The sequence below is a fragment of the Rattus rattus genome, chromosome 8 (assembly GCF_011064425.1).
Source record: "Rattus rattus isolate New Zealand chromosome 8, Rrattus_CSIRO_v1, whole genome shotgun sequence".
NCBI lineage: Eukaryota > Metazoa > Chordata > Mammalia > Rodentia > Muridae > Rattus > Rattus rattus.
In genome coordinates, this window is record NC_046161.1 from 74664946 (window position 1) to 74686311 (window position 21366).

Sequence of the window (21366 nt, forward strand, 5' to 3'; positions counted from 1 at the left end):
AAAATCATTACATGAACACCTTTAGCGTAGGAGAGGGGGAATGGCAGGCCCAGGTCTTATGGGAACTGGAGTTAAAAACCACAGGGAGTAGGTGAGAATAACATTAGTAAAAGCTGAAAATTATTGCATTCCCTTCCAAACAAAAGAAAATGAGAGGCGTTGGGATAGATCCAGAAGCACTTTGAAGTAGGAAGAGACAGGTCAAATGACTTCAGCTTTCTCATCAGGTAGGAGGGGTGATAGTGTAAAGGCGGTAGTCATCAAAGTGGTTCTGGGAATCAGCCTTCAGAGTGCGTTTCTGGAGCAGATGACACACTAAATGCTTTAGCACTTTGAAGCATATCCTGCAATCATTGTTCCTATTTTATAGATGAAGAAACTGTAAAGTTACTCATTGGACAATTTGCTTGGGTCATATAGTGAGCAACACAGTTGTTCTGCAAGGAGTCAAGTTCTGCTGTTAACTGATCTGTAGTCTTAGGGTGGGAGGGGACATTGAACATAATTGGGCTAGGGCAGTGGTTCTCAATCTTTCTAATACTGCAACACTTTAATGGCAGTTCCTCATGTTGTGGTAATCTCCAGCCATAAAATTATTTTCATTGCTACTTCATAACTGTAATTTTGCTACTGTTAGAAATTATAATATAAACATCTGTTTTTCTGGTAGTCTTAGATGACCCTTGTAAAAGTGTTGTTTGACCCTAACAGGGTCACAACCCATAGGTTAAGAACCTCTGAGCTAGGCACTATCAGGGACTCACAGGCAATATGAAGATGGGGTAGCTTATTGGGTGTAGATAGGGCAATAGTTCATGCACGGTTCATGGACAACCTCTACTTTGTGGGGCTCTCTAGTAACAACTGTCAGCTCAAGATTGAGAGTACATTTTCTCAGGTAAACTCACAGAGTAAATGTTATCTAGCTAGAAGGTCAGAGTACATTTCCCTTTCGTGAACAAGAAGACTATTAAGGATTCTAGAGATGACTAGAACGTGTTAGGTTCATGTGGAACACACGGATGAACTCCAGCAGGGAGAAGAAAGAGAAATGGCAAGGAAAAGGAAAGAAAAGAAAAGAAAGAAAGAAAAAAAGGAAAGTTCAAAAATTTCAAATCTCCAGAAATAAAACTGCATTGTAAATCTAGAGAAGTTTTAGAGTGATGGGGGGAGAGTGTTACCTGGGTTTTAAAGAACGTTTCCATTGTGCTAAACTAATGACCGCCTTTACATAAAGCCACAATCTAAGAACTCACTTAGCACCAAGATTTTGTTGTAGGTGCTTAAGACAGCACTATAAATTGTTCTTTGAGGAATTCAAAACATTACTACTCTTTTAAAAGAATACTAGGAGTTCTAAGATAGAATCTTCCACGCTCAGGGTAGGCCTGAAGGACATTGTCAGGGTCAACTTGAAGGATGTGGCCATCAGGGTGGAGCTGAAGGATGTGACCATCAGGGTGCCTGAATGGTGTGACCGCCAGTTCTGAGATTAGTTCAGACAACAGATGATATAAATGGCCCAGAAACATCTGCTCCTTTAAACGGAAAATTCAGCTTTTGAGTTAAAAATAATAGAATATAACACACTAGCTCCACTCTTCATGTTTCAGCGAGGCTATTATTGGACTAAATGGACACAAGAGAGGACTGGCCACAGTCCTCTTTCCCATATCAAACACGTTTAGAAATATTACTTAGCAGTCTGTCTTTGGTTTCCAGCCACAAATGAGCACATTGCCTGTTACCCATGGAACTCCTGAGAAGTGAGACTAATTAAGATCACTGTGAGCTCGTAGTGGAGGATCCCACAAAGCTAAGTGGCAGCTAATGTTTACCAACTTGGTTACTAGCAGCGAAGAGTTTTGATCTGAGAGTCTGATGCATTAATCACGAGGCCAGTCCATTTTGTGGTTCAGCTTCGCCAAGTTCGAATTGTTTATAAATGCAGTAGGGCAAACGTCAAAACAGATACACTAGCCCAACACAAGCTATTTTCTGCGTGAAGTTAAAGCCCTTCTGACGAGGAAACATTTTATGAATTTCGAGGTCCTGACTTCTCGCCACAAATTCCTTTTCTTTAAGCTTCCCTTAATTCTTCTGGGGGCAATTAGGGAAAGCATGACTGAAGGTGGATACATAAAGAAAGCCACGTGGTGGGGTTGGGGATTTAGCCCAGGGGTAGAGCGCTTGCCTAGCAAGCGCAAGGCCCTGGGTTCGGTCCCCAGCTCCGGAAAAAAAAAAAAAAAAAAAAAAAAAGAAAAAGAAAAAAAAAAAGAAAAGAAAGCCACGTGAATGAACTAAAATGGATCTGCATGCAGAAAGAAAGATGCCTTCCTCAGAACCCATTACTGTAAATGGGGAGATACCTACATGCAAATGCCAAGTGCAAAGCCAAGCTTAGAGGCAGCCTTGCCGTCCCTAGCTTCTTCACATTCTGCTTCTGTTGCTATGCTCGGAAGTACAGACAAGGGCATTCTCAGTAAAGGATGGTGGTGTGTGCTCCAGTTCTAAGCGCCATAGCTGGTTTCCATATGTGATTTTCCTTACCGTGGCTGTGCCAGCACCCTGGCCCACTCATTCTGACACTGCTATGTGCAGGTTGCCCAGGCCTATCGCCAAGAACAGGTCATTTTACCTCATCCATACCATTCCACCTGACTGGGGACTCCTGTTTCGTGAGGCTGGACTCAGGTGAACTGCTCTTTGCTTGTGAGCTGAGGCTGTCCACTCTGAGAAGTTAAACCTCGCAATCTGGTTGGAAGATTTTCCTCCTTTCAAAAAGCTGAGCAGTATTCATTCTAGTAAGGCTTTGAAAACCCAGTTCCCTTCCCACAACTGCACAAGTGTCTGTCCTGTCCTTAAGCAAGAAGAGAGTGTGAGTGGTGACCTGTCACTCAGGAGTCTGAGGTTTCCCAGTGTGGCAGTGAGGTCAGTGTTTTTATTTTTTTGAATGCTTATGGAAAACACAGGTGCTGAAGTATATGGAAACCTAGAGACTGTCCTAAAAATAAAACAAAACAAAACTTTGTTTCTGACACGAATTATTTGACAGTGGCATAAAACTTGCAAACATGATCATGGCAGTAAGGCTGATAGGATTAGAATTTCCAGGGATACTTAGCAAGCAAATAGGACTGATGTTTGCAGACCTTGACCCCAAAACATCAGGCGATGTAGGCTCAAACAAGCTTCCAACTACAATGGGTCCCTAGTGTGATCAGCGGTACAAGCATAAGGGGCCACATGGCAGCAATCACGTCTTATTTTTAAAGCAAACATATAATCTTGTAAATAGTTTCAGACTCGTCGCTTTGCTGGTTCATTGACCATAAGTACCTTCAATTTACACAGCCTTGATAGGAGGGCATTTTGCAGATATATTAGTATGACATTAAACAAGTCTGCCTCGAAACTTTCGAGTTCCACTGTCCAGACATGAACACAAAAAACGGGTAGTTGTAGTTAATGTGTCTGCCGCTGGGCAGCCATCTCCTGAGTACAAATGACGCTATGTTCTCTGTTAATGGAGTTCCGAGGAGGCAAAAGGCCTTCCGGATAATTTCATGGAACAAGAATGTCCCCAGTAGTGTAGGATTATCAAGAAGGGGAGTATCTTCAAATGCAAATTTCCTGACATTTCCAGCTACTAGAATAATTACCCTACCGTGGTGGACTAATAATAACTTAGTTAAAGGTTTCATTTAAAGCGATCAAATGTAATGCGCGAGGCATGTACTAAGATAAACACCATTTCCAGTCGAGGACTTGCCAAGGGAAGCTTTCTCTCCCCTACCTCCCACACACTGAATGTCACAGGCGATGAATTGAAATTACTTCTGTGAAGTGGAGAGGTGAGCGCACAATGTGGGCCTTGCATACTTCACATGAACCCTACTCCCTCCCACCTTCCTGCTGCTTACACCTTGCCAGGAGCCTGGAGCCTTCCCAGAAGGCCTCAGTGGGCCTGTAGACACTTGATGCCCCAGGGAGGGAGGATACCTGGGGCAGGGGTGGGGTGAGGGAGTATCCTGTCAGAGGCAAAGAGGATGGGGGAAAGAACTCTGTGAGAGAGAACTAGGAGGGGGGCAATATTTGCGATAATAATAATAATAATAATAATAATAATAATAGTAACTAGTCTTTGAAACTTTGAATTTTTTGTGCTAAAATTTCAGTTAATGAACAGTTTGAAATCCAAACCCTCTCTCTCTCTCTCTCTCTCTCTTCCGTTTTAAATTCCTATGGGAAAGCTTAAAAGGAATCCTTTGGAACTATGAGCAGACTTCTGAGTTTATTTTGTGTCTACCCCCTGTTTGGCTGCACAGTGAACACACTGGAGTTAAATCGAAAAGAGTCGCCCAAGGGCATAGAAAACTCTTTAAAAGTACTTTGTTAATAGGGACTGGATGCTGTAGACTGTTCACATTTCGTCGAGCCAACATTATTTAGTGAATTTATGCTGTCTTGAACGAGTGACATACACTCAGATGTCCTGCAGTTCTTGTGTGTAATAAAACAATCGGAAAAACTTAGTTCACCTTCGTTGGGTATTCAGGAAATCAAGCTTTGACACATCTCTTGAAACATGATGCGGACATTTAAACAAGGCTGGTCAAACCTAGATAGCAATATAAAACTTTGAATGACTTGACACAGCTGCCCGAAGCCCGGTATAAAACTGCTTGTAGCAGAAGAGCAGATCTGTAAAAGCTGAGCACACCGAGAAAAAGACTGAGAAAATAAATAAAGGTGAGCATGGAGGGTGTGTTTTGATGGCCATAATAGGGATAATTATAAATATCCATTTATTTCGTGAGTGATTATCAGTCAGAGATAGTTTCGGGATCAGGAATGGGGGTTGTCCTTAGGATACAAACCACTCTTAAGGACAACGCCTGCCTGGCAGTAGATGACCAACTCGGAACAAGCTCAGTGGCATCTTTAGAGGGTCTGTGCCTTGCAGTGCTGGGCAGGGCATTTGTTTGTTTGTATTTATTTACCTTCTAGTTCCTTTGCATGTCCATTCTGGCTTTGTGTTCATGGGATTCCCGGTTGTGTGAGTGTGCCTTTCTCTTGTGTGTTTCTCATGTTTTTTCTGAGGCTCCTTGGTTCCTGTTTGCTTTGTCCTGTTCTGTTTTGCTTTATTTTGCTTTTGTTTTTTACCTTATTTTATCTTATTATTAGCTGTTAGATGCCTGTTTAGTTTTCTAGCCAGAGACAGAAAGGTGTGGGTTTTGCTGGGAAAGGAGGTAGGGAGGAACACAGGGGAGTTGTGGGATGGGAAACCATAATTGGAACTGTATGATTTTTTTCTCTATTAATATAAAATCTATTATTTTAATGAAAGAAAAATAGAAAAAATTTCATTATTTTTAAAATTACTAGGTCGTCTTCATGAACGAGCTAGAATTGAGCTTGAATTTAGTGTAACACCCAGATGCTGATCTCGTTGTATCAAATGGAGCCCTTCCTTTTTCTTCTCCAGCGAGCCCTAGGTAAATATCCTCATGGGAGTTGAGGAGTCGTGAATTGGAAACCAGATTGGCTGAAGACATGACCTCCAGTCAAGATATACTTACTGAAAGGTATGAAGTCCTTGTGGAATAGAAAGTCCAAAGCTAGACGTATGCTTTTTGAAATTTCTCATGTAATGAGAGCCTGCTGTTCCACAGAAGGAGGCCTAGAGCAAATGTGGGTTTGAGGTGCATTTATCTCAGCTGACTTACTATATAATCATACTTTTTATAATTGTGTGTAACATCTGATACATTGTAAAATAAGAAACGTAGTTCAATTAATAAACATAGTCAATTAAATAAACAAGACCAGAGCTGGTGTGTGCCTGGCCAGAATTATCAAACAGATAAATCAGTGTGATTTCACTAGATAAAGCTTGGACTCTCTTGGAACAGTACTGCTTGCTTCTATTACAACTTCCAAAATACATTTAAATATTTATACATATCTGATACTGCAAGAAAAGCTAAATAACCTTCTTTATTTTTGGCTGAAGTAGTCAAACAGGAAGGAAACTTGGATGCAAATTTTGCCTAGTTTTTTTTTTAATCTCCACGTTTAAAGTCACATATTTATCAATGACATATAGGATTACAGGTACGTCTTACAGATGTAATTATTTGTGCCTTCATTCTGGAGACACCTCAAAACCAGATTTCAATGAAAAGGTTTACCATACCAACATTTTAATGTTATCCTTAAAGACAATGAATAGATGAATGAATAAATAAATAAATATCTAACATTACTGATTTCTAGCAACTTTTAAAGATGGGGTATTTGTGATTATACTTATCCTTAAGACAGAGTCAAACTTTCTCCAATGGGTTTTGAAAAAGGAGAAAGCGTTATTTTCCCAAATAAACCCGTTTGTAGCTTGCTTCAGTTTAGACTCACGTGAAGGACTGCTCTAAGGACTGACACAGCCTAGAACTTTCACTTACACCACTTTGAAACCAGCCATCACCTCGGCTGAGGGCTCTGTGCACCGAAGGTATACAGCACATGCTATTTTCCAGGGCATGAGACTCTAGTTTAATTTTGTGCAGCCAAGAAATATATTTGGTCTTATCAAAATCCCCTTGAATATTAATTTCAATTTTAGATTCTATTTTCTGATATTGTATTTGATGAGTTGGTTCCATGGGCCTACTTACGATCAATACTAGTGATGAGAATTGTCATTAAATGTTTTATAACAAACACGATGCACCATCTCTCCCATTTTGTTAATATGAATTACATTTAAAACTATGTAATAGTTATTAGACTATATTTCTGATAATCATTTATTCCATCATATTATCAATCATCAAGCATTTTTTCAATCTTGAAATTAGACAGTATGAGTTTTTTTAATCATTCTATGACTTTGAACTTCCTATATAACGCCCTACAATTCATTCATTTACATTTTCTTTTGAGATAGGCTCTCCCTAAGTTACCCAGTCTGCTCTGGAAGTCTTGATTCTTCTGTCTCCATCTTTCTGAGGTGCTGGAATTACAGGCACCTAGTACTAAGCCTGGATTTAGAAAGGAAAATTTAAAGCTGAATGAACATTGAAATAACTTACCTTTGATTCCTTGAACTTGGAGAAAAATCCACAAAACCAAGATAGCATGTTTAATCTCCAAATTCATCCTGGCTCTGTGTACTGGTAATTCTGAAAAGTCACAGAACAATGTCAAGTCACATTTAAAGAAATAAAATGACTGAAATATGAAAAATAATTAGGCCTAGGTGCCAGCTGGCTGAGTACAGATGCCTCCCTGGTTTACCCTATGAAGGCGCTAACTGGAATATCCCGAAGTAGGCCCTCTCTGGGATAATCTGCTTATCTTCCCCTCAGGAGTAATCTCTGTGTAGGGCCAGCTGGAGTAACCCTTATCTTATTAACCTCTGGAGGAACATTTGTCAGTCTGCTCCAGGACCCAGAAAGCCAGTGTTTTCAGACAGACTCCCTTCTCACTTACAGGTTACACAGAGAGCTGGCACAAGTCCTTTCACAGGCAGGAGGCTGACAGCTGAAGTTTTCTTTTTTCTTTTTTTTTTTCGGAGCTGGGGACGACAGCTGAAGTTTTAAAAGGACCTGTCGTAGGAACATCCACGTAGGGCTTCATTGCTATTCCTGGAGTGTAAGGAATACATTGTTCTCCACGGGGAGCAGAGCTATCTGTCTCTGTTCCCTCCTATATCTGCTTTCTAGAAGATTTTTCGATCTGGTGTTCATACAGGTGATTTTTTGATTTAATTTTGAATCTATTATGCCCTGTGTTGAAGGAATCAACATATTCCTGTAAGGTCTGTTGAGGCGTGGCCACCTGCCTTATACTGATTCCATTCAAAGACCTACTTTAAGAAGTATTTATCTTTAAGTACACGTGTGTGCAGGTTGTGTGTGCAGATAGCTGCAAGTGCTTGTGGGATTTAGAAGAGAACATCAGATTCCTGGAACTGGATGGGTGCTAGTTGTAATGGGTGGCTGCCCGATATGGGTGCTGGGAACAGAACTTGTGACCTCTGGAAGAGGGGCAAGCACTCTTAACCATTGAGCCAGCTCTGTACTCCAGAAAACAGTCTTTCAACTAATTCTTCTAGCGTGGTCCTTCATGCTTCTTTCTCACCCCCCCACCCTCACCCCCTCCCCCACCCCCACCCCCATCCCCCACCTCTGCCCCACCCCCAGGTTCGAGCTCAGGGCCTCTATCATGGCAGACAAGCGCTCTTCTGCTGAACTTCAGCCCCAGCCCTCCTACTCGGACTTTGAAATAGTGTAATTCTGTAACGAACCTGCGGTTTTCGCTCCAGGGTGTTATTAAAGAACAGACATTGAGAATCTGTCCCCTTCTGCACACAACCTTTCTGCTCGAGTAAGCATGCCTCATTAGCGTGTATTTTTAGTTTATTACACATTTAGTGTTATGTTATTGTGACTATATGTGGTCACATGGTGTGCACAGTTGAACCTTGAAGCTGCAGGGAGTGATATGTCTTTCAACTAATTCTTATGTGAGTGCTCTTATGTGAGTCATGTCCATGATTATTTGTATTCCAAAGCGCAGCATTATAAGGTAAGCACTGTTTTTAATCTGTTTACAGAGGTAGAGTTTGAGCTCAAAGAATCTGATCCAAGAGTTTATACTTGAACATGTTTTAAAGTGGAACACAGTAATCATATGTATTTATGGGATACTGGGCAGTATTTTAGCATTTGTTTACAATATAATGATCACATCAGGGTAATTGATATATTAATCACCTCAGACATTTTATCATCTCTTTATGTTGAAAGGATTCAAAATCTCCATTAGCTGTTTTGAAATTATATTCTTAATTACTGTCTGCCATAGTTACCCTACTGGAGTAGAGACATTGGCTTATTTGTTCTCTGGGTTCCCAACCATCTCTCTTAGAAACCTCCCTCTGCTGTCTCTGTAACTAGACTACTAGCAGCTTTTATGATTTTTTTCTTCTGTAGGCAGGTGATAACACAATATTTGTTTTTCTGCCTGACCTATTTTACCAACTTAATGTCTGTCAGGCGTATCCATGTTGCTTCAGATGATAGGATTTCATTCTTGTTTTAATATAAAGGGTGTATACCCTAACCTTTACCCACACTGTCATGTAGTTCTCTCTCTGTCTCTCTCTCTCTCTCTGTATCTCTGTCAGTCTCTGTCTCTCTGTCTTTGTCTCTCTGTCTCTGTCTCTCTGTCTCTGTCTCTCTGTCTCTCTGCCTCTCTCTATCTGTATCTCTCTGTCTGTGTCTCTGTTGGTCTCTGTCTCTGTCTCTGTCTCTCTCTCTCTCATATTTGTTAGCTGGAGAGATATTTCAACAGTTAAGAGCACATCCTGCTTTTTCAGAGAACCCAGATTTGGAGCCCTGTACCGACGTTGGGTGGACAACTGTCTGATTATAGCTTCGTGGAATCTAATACTTCTGAGCTCTAAGGGCACCCACACTCTTATACAAGTGCAAGTGCATGTGCACACACATGCACACATTTAAAAACTAGTAATTTTTAAGTTATTTATTTATTTATTTTTTTTATTAACTTGAGTATTTCTTATTTACATTTCGAGTGTTATTCCCTTTCCCGGTTTCCGGGCAAACATCCCCCTAATCCATCCCCTTCCCCTTCTTTATGGGTGTTCCCCTCCCAACCATCCCCCCCATTTCCCCCCCTCCCCCCCCCACTAGTTCACTGGGGGTTCAGCCTTAGCAGGACCCAGGGCTTCCCCTTCCACTGGTGCTCTTACTAGGATATTCATTGCCCTATGAGGTCAGAGTCCAGGGTCAGTCCATGTATAGTCTTTAGGTAGTGGCTTAGTCCCTGGAAGCTCTGGTTGCTTGGCATTGTTGTACATATGGGGTCTCGAGCCCCTTCAAGCTCTTCCAGTTCTTTCTCTGATTCCTTCAACGGGGTCCTATTCTCAGTTCGGTGGTTTGCTGCTGGCATTCGCCTCTGTATTTGCTGTATTCTGGCTGTGTCTCTCAGGAGCGATCTACATCCAGCTCCTGTCGGCCTGCACTTCTTTGCTTCATCCATCTTGTCTAATTGGGTGGCTGTATGTATATGGGCCAGTTGTGGGGCAGGCTCTGAATGGGTGTCCCTTCATCTCTGTTTTAATCTTTTGCCTCTCTCTTCCTGCCAAGGGTATTCTTATTCCCCTTTTAAAGAAGGAGTGAAGCATTCACATTTTGATCATCCGTCTTGAGTTTCATTTGTTCTAGGCATCTAGGGTAATTCAGGCATTTGGGCTAATAGCCACTTATCAATGAGTGCATACCATGTATGTCTTTCTGTGATTGGGTTAGCTCACTCAGGATGATATTTTCCAGTTCCAACCATTTGCCTACAAATTTCATAAACTCGTTGTTTTTGATAGCTGAGTAATATTCCATTGTGTAGATGTACCACATTTTCTGTATCCATTCCTCTGTTGAAGGGCATCTGGGTTCTTTCCAGCTTCTGGCTATTATAAATAAGGCTGCGATGAACATAGTGGAGCACGTGTCTTTTTTATATGTTGGGGCATCTTTTGGGTATATGCCCAAGAGAGGTATAGCTGGATCCTCAGGCAGTTTAATGTCCAATTTTCTGAGGAACCTCCAGACTGATTTCCAGAATGGTTGTACCAGTCTGCAATCCCACCAACAATGGAGGCGTGTTCTCTTTCTCCACATCCTCAGCATTTGCTGTCACCTGAGTTTTTGATCTTAGCCATTCTCACTGGTGTGAGGTGAAATCTCAGGGTTGTTTTGATTTGCATTTCCTGATGACTAAAGATGTTGAACATTTCTTTAGGTGTTTCTCAGCCATTCGGCATTCCTCAGCTGTGAATTCTTTGTTTAGCTCTGAACCCCATTTTTTTAATAGGTTTTTTTGTCTCCCTGCGGTCTAACTTCTTGAGTTCTTTGTATATTTTGGATATAAGGCCTCTATCTGTTGTAGGATTGGTAAAGATCTTTTCCCAATCTGTTGGTTGCCGTTTTGTCCTAACCACAGTGTCCTTTGCCTTACAGAAGCTTTGTAGTTTTATGAGATCCCATTTGTCGATTCTTGATCTTAGAGCATAAGCCATTGGTGTTTTGTTCAGGAAATTTTTTCCAGTGCCCATGTGTTCCAGATGCTTCCCTAGTTTTTCTTCTATTAGTTTGAGGTGTCTGGTTTGATGTGGAGGTCCTTGATCCACTTGGACTTAAGCTTTGTACAGGGTGATAAGCATGGATCGATCTGCATTCTTCTACATGTTGACCTCCAGTTGAACCAGCACCATTTGCTGAAAATGCTATCTTTTTCCATTGGATGGATTTGGCTCCTTTGTCAAAAAATCAAGTGACCATAGGTGTGTGGGTTCATTTCTGGGTCTTCAATTCTGTTCCATTGGTCTATCTGTCTGTCTCTGTACCAATACCATGCAGTTTTTATCACTATTGCTCTGTAATACTGCTTGAGTTCAGGATAGTGATTCCCCTGAAGTCCTTTTTTATTGTTGAGGATAGTTTTAGCTATCCTGGGTTTTTTGTTATTCAGATGAATTTGCAAATTGTTCTGTCTAACTCTTTGAAGAATTGGATTGGTATTTTGATGGGGATTGCATTGAATCTGTAGATCGCTTTTGGTAAAATGGCCATTTTTACTATATTAATCCTGCCAATCCATGAGCATGGGAGATATTTCCACCTTCTGAGGTCTTCTTCAATTTCTTTCTTCAGTGTCTTGAAGTTCTTATTGTACAGATCTTTTACTTGCTTGGTTAAAGTCACACCGAGGTATTTTATGTTATTTGGGTCTATTATGAAGGGTGTCGTTTCCCTAATTTCTTTCTCTGCTTGTTTCTCTTTTGTGTAGAGGAAGGCTACTGATTTATTTGAGTTAATTTTATACCCAGCCACTTTGCTGAAGTTGTTTATCAGCTTTAGTAGTTCTCTGGTGGAACTTTTGGGATCACTTAAATATACTATCATATCATCTGCAAATAGTGATATTTTGACTTCTTCTTTTTCCGATCTGTATCCCTTGACCTCCTTTTTGTTGTCTGATTGCTCTGGCTAGAACTTCAAGAACTATATTGAATAAGTAGGGAGAGAGTGGGCAGCCTTGTCTAGTCCCTGATTTTAGTGGGATTGCTTCAAGTTTCTCTCCATTTAGTTTAATGTTAGCCACTGGTTTGCTGTATATGGCTTTTACTATGTTTAGGTATGGTCCTTGAATTCCTATTCTTTCCAGGACTTTTATCATGTAGAGGTGTTGAATTTTGTCAAATGCTTTCTCAGCATCTAATGAAATGATCATGTGGTTTTGTTCTTTCAGTTTGTTTATATAATGGATCACGTTGATGGTTTTCTGTATATTAAACCATCCCTGCATGCCTGGGATGAAGCCTACTTGATCATGGTGGATGATTGTTTTGATGTGCTCTTGGATTCGGTTTGCCAGAATTTTGTTGAGTATTTTTGGCCGATGTTCATAAGGGAAATTGGTCTGAAGTTCTCTTTCTTTGTTGGGTCTTTGTGTGGTTTAGGTATAAGAGTAATTGTGGCTTCATAGAAGGAATTGTAGTGCTCCATCTGTTTCAATTTTGTGGAATAGTTTGGATAATATTGGTATGCGGTCTTCTATGAAGGTCTGATAGAATTCTGCACTAAACCCGTCTGGACCTGGGCTCTTTTTGATTGGGAGACCTTTAATGACTGCTTCTATTTCCTTAGGAGTTATGGAGTTGTTTAACTGGTTTATCTGTTCCTGATTTAACTTCGGTACCTGGTATCTGTCTAGGAAATTGTCCATTTGCTGTAAATTTTCAAGTTTTGTTGAATATAGGCTTTTATAGTAAGATCTGATGATTTTTTGAATTTCCTCTGAATCTGTAGTTATGTCTCCCTTTTCTTTTCTGATTTTGTTAATTTGGACACACTCTCTGTGTCCTCTCGTTAGTCTGGCTAGGGGTTTATCTATCTTGTTGATTTTCTCAAAGAACCAACTTTTGGTTCTGTTGATTCTTTCTATGGTCCTTTTTGTTTCTACTTTGTTGATTTCAGCTCTGAGTTTGATTATTTCCTGCCTTCTACTCCTCCTGGGTGTATTTGCTTCTTTTTTGTTCTAGAGCTTTTAGGTGTGCTGTCAAGCTGCTGACATATGCTCTTTCCTGTTTTTTTCTGCAGGCACTCAGCGCTATGAGTTTTCCTCTTAGCACAGCTTTCATTGTGTCCCATAAGTTTGGGTATGTTGTACCTTCATTTTCATTAAATTCTAAAAGTTTTTAATTTCTTTCTTTATTTCTTCCTTGACCAGGTTATCATTGAGTAGAGCATTGTTCAATTTCCACGTGTATGTGGGCATTCTTACCTTATTGTTATTGAAGACCAGCTTTAGGCCGTGGTGGTCCGATAGCATGCATGGGATTATTTCTATCTTTCTGTACCTGTTGAGGCCCGTTTTTTGACCAATTATATGGTCAATTTTGGAGAAAGTACCATGAGGAGCTGAGAAGAAGGTATATCCTTTTGCATTAGGGTAGAACGTTCTATAAATATCCGTTAAGTCCATTTGGCTCATGACTTCTCTTAGTCTGTCTACGTCTCTGTTTAATTTCTGTTTCCATGATCTGTCCATTGATGAGAGTGGGGTGTTGAAATCTCCTACTATTATTGTGTGAGGTGCAATGTGTGTTTTGAGCTTTAGTAAGGTTTCTTTTACGTATGTAGGTGCCCTTGTATTTGTGGCATAGATATTTAGGATTGAGAGTTCATCTTGGTGGATTTTTCCTTTGATGAATATAAAGTGTCCTTCCTTATCTTTTTTGATGACTTTTAGTTGGAAATTGATTTTATTTGATATTAGAATGGCTACTCCAGCTTGCTTCTTCCGACCATTTGCTTGGAAAGTTGTTTCTCAGCCTTTCACTCTGAGGTAGTGTCTGTCTTTGTCTCTGAGGTGTGTTTCCTGTAGGCAGCAGAATGCAGGGTCCTCGTTATGTATCCAGTTTGTTAATCTATGTCTTTTTATTGGGGAGTTGAGGCCATTGATGTTGAGAGATATTAAGGAATAGTGATTATTGCTTCCTGTTATATTCATATTTGGATGTGAGGTTATGTTTAGTGTTATTCTTCTCTTTGTTTTGTTGCCAAGATGATTAGTTTCTTGCCTCTTCTAGGGTATAGGTTGCCTCCTTATGTTGGGCTTTACCATTTATTATCCTTTGTAGTGCTGGATTTGTAGAAAGATATTGTGTAAATTTGGTTTTGTCATGGAATATCTTGGTTTCTCCATCTATGTTGATTGAGAGTTTTGCAGGATACAGTAACCTGGGCTGGCATTTGTGTTCTCTTAGGGTCTGTATGACATCAGTCCAGGATCTTCTGGCCTTCATAGTTTCTGGCGAGAAGTCTGGTGTGATTCTGATAGGTCTGCCTTTATATGTTACTTGACCTTTTTCCCTTACTGCTTTTAATATTCTTTCTTTATTTTGTGCGTTTGGTGTTTTGACTATTATGTGACGGGAGGTGTTTCTTTTCTGGTCCAATCTATTTGGAGTTCTGTAGGCTTCTTGTATGCCTATGGGTATCTCTTTTTTTTAGGTTAGGGAAGTCTTCTTCTATGATTCCGTTGAAGATATTTACTGGTCCTTTGATCTGGGAGTCTTCACTGTCTTCTATACCTATTATCCTTAGGTTTGATCTTCTCATTGAGTCCTGGATTTCCTGTATTTTTTGGACCAGTAGCTTTTTCCGCTTTACATTATCTTTGACAGTTGAGTCAATGATTTCTATGGAATCTTCTGCTCCTGAGATTCTCTCTTCCATCTCTTGTATTCTGTTGGTGAAGCTTGTATCTACAGCTCCTTGTCTCTTCTTTTGGTTTTCTATATCCAGGGTTATTTCCATGTGTTCTTTCTTGATTGCTTCTATTTCCATTTTTAATTCCTTCAACTGTTTGATTGTGTTTTCCTGGAATTCTTTCAGGGATTTTTGCGATTCCTCTCTGTAGGCTTCTACTTGTTCTCTAAGGGAGTTCTTCACGTCTTTCTTGAAGTCCTCCAGCATCATGATCAAATCTGATTTTGAAACTAGATCTTGCTTTTCTGGTGTGTTTGGATATTCCATGTTTGTTTTGGTGGGAGAATTGGGCTCCGATGATGCCATGTAGTCTTGGTTTCTGTTGCTTGTCTTCCTGCGCTTGCCTCTTGCCATCAGATTATCTCTAGTGTTACTTTGTTCTGCTATTTCTGACAGTGGCTAGACTGTCCTATAAGCCTGTGTGTCAGGAGTGCTGTAGACCTGTTTTACTGTTTTCTTTCAGCCAGTTATGGGGACAGAGTGTTCTTCTTTCGTGTGTGTAGTTTTGCCCCTCTACAGGTCTTCAGCTGTTCCTGTGGGCCTGTGTCTTGAGTTCACCAGGCAGGTCACTTGCAGCAGAAAAGTTGGTCTTACCTGTGGTCCCGAGGCTCAAGTTCGCTCGCGGGGTGCCGCCCACGGGTTCTCTGCGGTGGCAGCAACCAGGAAGATCTGCGTCGCCCCTTCCGGGAGCCTCCGTGCACCAGGGTTCCAAATGGCCTCCGGTGTTTTCCTCTGGAATCAGTAATGTGTGCAGAGAGCAGTCTCTTCTGGTTTCGCAGGCGTGTCTGCCTCTCTGAAGGTTTAGCTCTCCCTCCCACGGGATTTGGGTGCAGAGAACTGTTTATCCGGTCTGTTTCCTTCAGGTTCCGGCGGTGTTTCAGACAGGGGTCCTGCCGCTCCTGGGCCCTCTCCCACGGGAGCCCAGAGGCCTTATACAGTTTCCTCTTGGGCCAGGGATGTGGGCAGGGGTGGGCAGTGTTGGTGGTCTCTTCCGCTCTGCAGCCTCAGGAGTGCCCACCTGACCAGGCAGTGAGGTCTCTCTCCCACGGGTTTTGGGAGCAGAGAGCTGCTGCGGGCCGGGATCCGCGGGTGTGGGACTTCCGGTAAACACAGGACGTGCCCGGTCCTAGAGGAATTCTGCCTCCGTGTGTCCCGAGATCACCAGGCCGCTTTCTTGCAGCAGAAAAGTTGGTCTTACCTGTGGTCCCGAGGCTCAAGTTCGCTCGCGGGGTGCTGCCCACGGGCTCTCTGCGGTGGCAGCAACCGGCAAGCTCTATCACTTCTCTTAAAGATGCTTCTGTAGACTTTTCCTCATTGTTTAGGTCCTCACTAAACTGTTATCTCCAGAGAGGACATCTCTCTAGTAATCTTCATGCCAACTACCTGTGCTTTCTTGAAGGTTCAGTTTCTGGTTGGAAATTATCCTGTTTATGTGCTTAAGACCAAACACATTGTTATTCTCCTTTCAACTATTTGTTTTTACATACTCTGCATGAGGATAGTAACGTCTTTTAAATATATCTTTAGTGTTCAGTAAATATTTGGTGAATAAAATGAGCTCCTCAAAGAACTAGGTCTAGTAACATTCACAGGTTTAAGAATGAATGAGGGCATTGCTACTTGAGAACTGACCGAATAACTCTAGCAGAATAACTGGAGTCGACAAATGGACTTGATAAATCAACAAATCATTTCATACAGTTAGCATTTGGATAAATACATTTTAAATAATTCTTATAAGCATTTAAATAACCATTTAAAATGGAATAATATGAAAATGTATATACATATAGAGACAACATTTACATTCACTGTTTTAAAAGCTAGCAAGGAGATTAGAGAGGAATTAAGATATGGGAAATTTGAGCTGATTAAAATTAGTATTCCCAAATCAAAGTTCTTTGACAGCAATGTTGCAGTATATTTTATCATACTGTGAACCTTGATTTTTGTTTTTTTAACTAAAAAAACCCAAAAAACAAAAAATTGTTTCTAGTTGCGAGGTAGCTCAGCACGTACGTAACACATACCTTAAATCCCTCTGGCTGTAATTAAGACATAATGTTAATACACACGTTAAATCCCAGATAATGAAAGTAAAGTTAGTTTGTAGAAGAAGCACCTATGTTTGAAAGTGAACTGAGTGGCAAACAAAGTGACGAATCAGACAAAGATTTAGCAGAATAGGATATGCCCAACTCTCACAAGAACAGAGAGGAAAGAGAGGTAAGAAAGCAGTGCAGAGGAGAGGGACAGTTTTACTGGGACAGTTGTATAGAGACAGATTGCAGAGAGAGAACAAACTAGACACAGGTGAAGCAGAATGAGCCAGAACATGAGAAGCAGCCAGAAGATTAGAACATATTGCCAAAGTAGTATGAAGCCAAGGAAGGTCATTCATAGAGGACCTGAGAGAAGCTAGATTGAATCAGTCAGTTGGGAGTTTGAGCTAGAACAGCTGAGCTGACTGGCTAGCCAGAGATCAGAAAGAGGAAGGGATGAACTTATTCAGCAGTGCGTCTCAGAGGCTGAAAACATTCTAGGCCTACGTAAGAACTGTACAGAGGTAAGAAGCGTCCAGGACTCGGCCCAAGTTAGCAGATGATGACAACAATTATATCAGGTGATAATAGTGACTTTTGCACAGCAATCGAAAAATTCACACAGATTTCAAAGTCCTCTGTAAGTGGGATTTATGAACAGTTGTGTGAATGGTTGTTCAATAGATAAAACAAACAGTAAGTAGTCACGGGAGGCCTAGGTATTTTTGGGAGCTGAGACTAGACCTATGTCTCCCAGGGGCTGACATAAAGCCATCTGCATCAATAGTATTTGGACACCTAGGTATAAAGAGTCTGAGATTGAAATTTCCATCCCATAGGGTAGCTCCTTAGGCAGGAAGGAAGGTAAACAGCTCAAAAGTTTCAGGAAATTGAAACTGAAATTGAGCAGATCCATCAGGCTCCTCTCTGCCAGAGTAAAAAGAGTTAAGTGAACTTCAAAAAAGACTCCGAGACAAGTGAGCTGCCGGGAAGAGGTTTAGATTAGTTGAGGCATCTGGAAAGGACACTTTCCACCACGTCGAACTTCCTGCAGGCTCTGAAGTGTGCTTCAGGTTCCCAACTTTGTGAGCTGTCGCTCCTGCCGGGGTGGGCTTTGGTGATGTAGCTCTTTTGGAACTGTTACTGCTCTTGTTAGTAACTCCTCATTCATACTCCTATACGTAACCCCCCAAAAAACCCATTGGTTCACCAAATTGGACTATGGTGGTATGTGTATTGGTCTGTTGTGGGCTCCCTATATGGAGTGAGTAGGTGTGTTTGTGTGTGTGTGTGTGTGTGTGTGTTGTGTCTCCCTAGGAAAAGTTTGTTACATAACAACAACTAATAAAATATGGAACCACATGGAGCTTTTCTTGATAATGTTCTTCATTGTGTGTTTAAGTCATAATCCTCAAGGTCAGGAGAGCAGATCACTGATGTGAAATCAAACATCATATCTTTAGTGGTCTGGCTGAGTAGTCTCACAGGAAGGGTAAGTGGAGAATTCAGATGACTCCAAGCGTTATTTCTAGAAATAATTATGAACCATGTATGGGATAGAAGAAAATCTGAATATATATTTCTCACCAAGTGGCTATAGTGCAGGTATTTATATTATCATACAAGAACGGCAACATACAATAACTTTTAGCTGATCTGAAAATAAGGTGAACATTCTCTAGTAAAAACAGAGCATCTAATGAAGATGATGCCTGAGTAGATGGCTGCTTTTAGCAATGGAAATGCCAGAGTTCCTCTTAAAAAGCAACCCTGAATTGGTTCTGTCACAGGAATGAATAGGTAGCCCTACAAGACACACTTATATGTCCATAACCTTATGTCCTGGATAAAGGGAGCCTGAACCTAAGTTACAGGTTACATTTGTCTCTGCAGATTCAGATTTAACCAGCCGAAAAGACCTTGGGTCTGATTGGGCCCACAGTTACCTATTTCCTGCACGATCAGTCTTCTTCAAAAGGCCTTCTCTGGATGTTAAGGTATAACATTGTTTTGCTCATTCATACAACAAATTATATCATACTTTCTGGAATATAAAACTCTCTTACTTTTTAATTTCTGTCACAAAACAAAACAAAATAACAACAAAACCAAAACCATCCCCCCCAAAAAAATCCAAAAAACAAACCAACCAAATAACCAACCAACCAGACAATCAATCAATCAATCAAACAAACAAAAGAACCCCCCCAAAAAACCCCAAAAAACCCCAACCAAACCAAAACCAAAACCAAAACAAAACATGATCAAGGCAACTTATAAAAGAAAGCATTTAATTTGGGGCTCATTTTAATTTGGGACTCATTGTTACAGAAGGTTAGAGTCCATGACCATGAGGAGCATGGTGGCAGGCAGGCAGGCAGGCAGGCAGGCAGGCAGGCAGGCAGACATTGTGCTGGAGCAGTAACTGTACACTGTATCGGAGAATTGAAACCCCAAAGTCCCTCCAGTGAACTACCTTCTCCAACAAGGCTTCGCTACCTTATGCTTTCCAAACAGTTCCACCAACTAGACATCAAGCAAACATATGAGCCTATGGGGAGCCATTTTATTCAGAGACACAAGATGGATATGTTAGTTTTGAGATTTTCATGAGACAGGAAACTTGGATGGTTGTTTAAGGATAATAAAGTCTTATGCTATTCTGTGACAGGGTCTTAGTACCCAGTATTCCAGAATGATTAAGAATCAGTCATACTAGTCTTCTATGTTGAGCAAATGCCTACCTGAAAGCCTCCCCCCCCCCTCTCTCGGGTTTCTTGCTGAAAATACTTGAGACATGCTGAGATCAGACAAAAATCAGGACTCTAAAGCTCTTGAGACCCCAGTTCCAATCTATCTTTCTATATGCACCTTCCTTGAGTTGCCTGCAGAATGATTCTCTGATCAATTGCCAGCTGGGACTTAAAGATCTCATTAGGAAAAAAAAAGCTCATTAAGTAGCCATTCTGGGCTGAGGCTATCCTCACAAGTTTTCTTCTTTTGAACTCGTCTTCATATTTAATGAACACTGGAAGAGCACCCACTTGTTAATTGTCTTATTATTTACTAGTAATGAGAGAAGCATTGGCTCTTTAAGGCAAGTAGCTTGGATGAACACTGGCCTAGTTTTTCTCTCTCTTTGGCCACAATGCTAAAGACAGCAGCTTTTGACCTGCTGGCACCAAGTAGAGTATGAGAGTACACTGGTGTAGATACTGCTCAGAAGCAGAGAATTAGCACAGTTATAACGGGAGCATCGTCTGTGTGGTAGATACTATCCTAGGTCCCACCTCTGTCTCTTAACCAGTGGCCCTTGGTGAGGGTGCTTTTTATCCATTTGGGGACATGGTTGACCTTTGCAGAGGTGTCTTTGGGGGAACAGTGACTTGAGAGTGGGTGAAATCGACACATTAGATCTCCTGCAAGATGAGGAGTAGCTTGTTTGCTCTTAGCACAAACTGGGATCTCCTGGAAAGTAGGAGCCTCAAGTGAGAGGTTCACTTCATAGGATCAACCCTCATAAGGGAAGCTTCTTCTTGTAGTAGATGGGAATTAACAAGAAGATCCATACACTCAGATCAGCGCCATATTTAGCCATCACCAGAGAGGCAGCAGACGGGCACAACTGCAGAGACCACCAGTGAGAGAGAGAGAGAGAGGGAGAGAGAGAGAGAGAGAGAGAGAGAGAGAGAGAGAGAGAGAGAGAGAGAGAGCGCCCCCTTAGACACACAGTGTTAAATGAGATATCTCCATCAAATCCTGTGGTTCCGGGTTCTGCCTCTCCTCCTGGGGTGTCCGAACACCTCCGATATTCTAGCTTGGAGAAGACACGGCTAAATCTGGAGCAGGTGGGATTTTCAGTTTACCTCTTCCCTCTGGGGTGTCAGATGCCACTGCTCACCAGGCCAGGAGAGATAAAGCTGAATCTGGGATGGATGGGGTCTGCAGAAACTAGTCCAACCAGATATGCTGAAACAGGGTAGAAAAGGAGTAAAGAGGTTCGGGGTCCCATGGTGGCTGTAGCTGCAGCATTAATGTCGCCCACGTGCTGATTAGAGCCTCTGCAAAGTGTAGGGAGCGTGGCCAGGCAGGTGGGCCCAATGATGAGTGCTTCGGGGGTCAGAAAGTCTTCCCCCAAGTGTTACAGCTCTTTGTGAAAGAACTCGTGGGCTTTATGCCATGTGAACAGAGACTATGTGAACCTTGCTGGGTGGGATGGGATGGGGGGCGGTAAATACACTCTATTGGATGAGGCTAAGATGCTGGTGATACTCTATTTGCATGGGAAGAATTCTAGGTGCTGTGCTACATGGCTGACTACCTATGACTACCTGGTTGGGGTTTTCAGGGTTACATGCTCCCAGACAGGCACAGAACAGAAAGGGAGTTAGTTCTACCCCTGCTGGGCTCAAGTTTTGAGATTTCTGTGGTTTGAACATTCTCTACCTTGAAAGTTGCAT

The 21366-nt window shown here is 41.5% G+C and overlaps 1 protein-coding gene across 1 annotated transcript in view; it reads right to left on the reverse strand.

Moving 5' to 3' along the window:
- The window catches only part of Impg1 (interphotoreceptor matrix proteoglycan 1), a 133028-nt gene extending 125743 nt beyond the window's left edge, over positions 1 to 7285 (reverse strand). The window contains exon 1 of the mRNA XM_032909816.1: positions 7095 to 7285. Within this exon, the coding sequence (XP_032765707.1) occupies positions 7095 to 7161 (67 nt within the window). The 5' untranslated portion in view covers positions 7162 to 7285. The remainder of the gene's footprint in view (positions 1 to 7094) is intronic.
- Positions 7286 to 21366: the final 14081 nt, after the last annotated feature.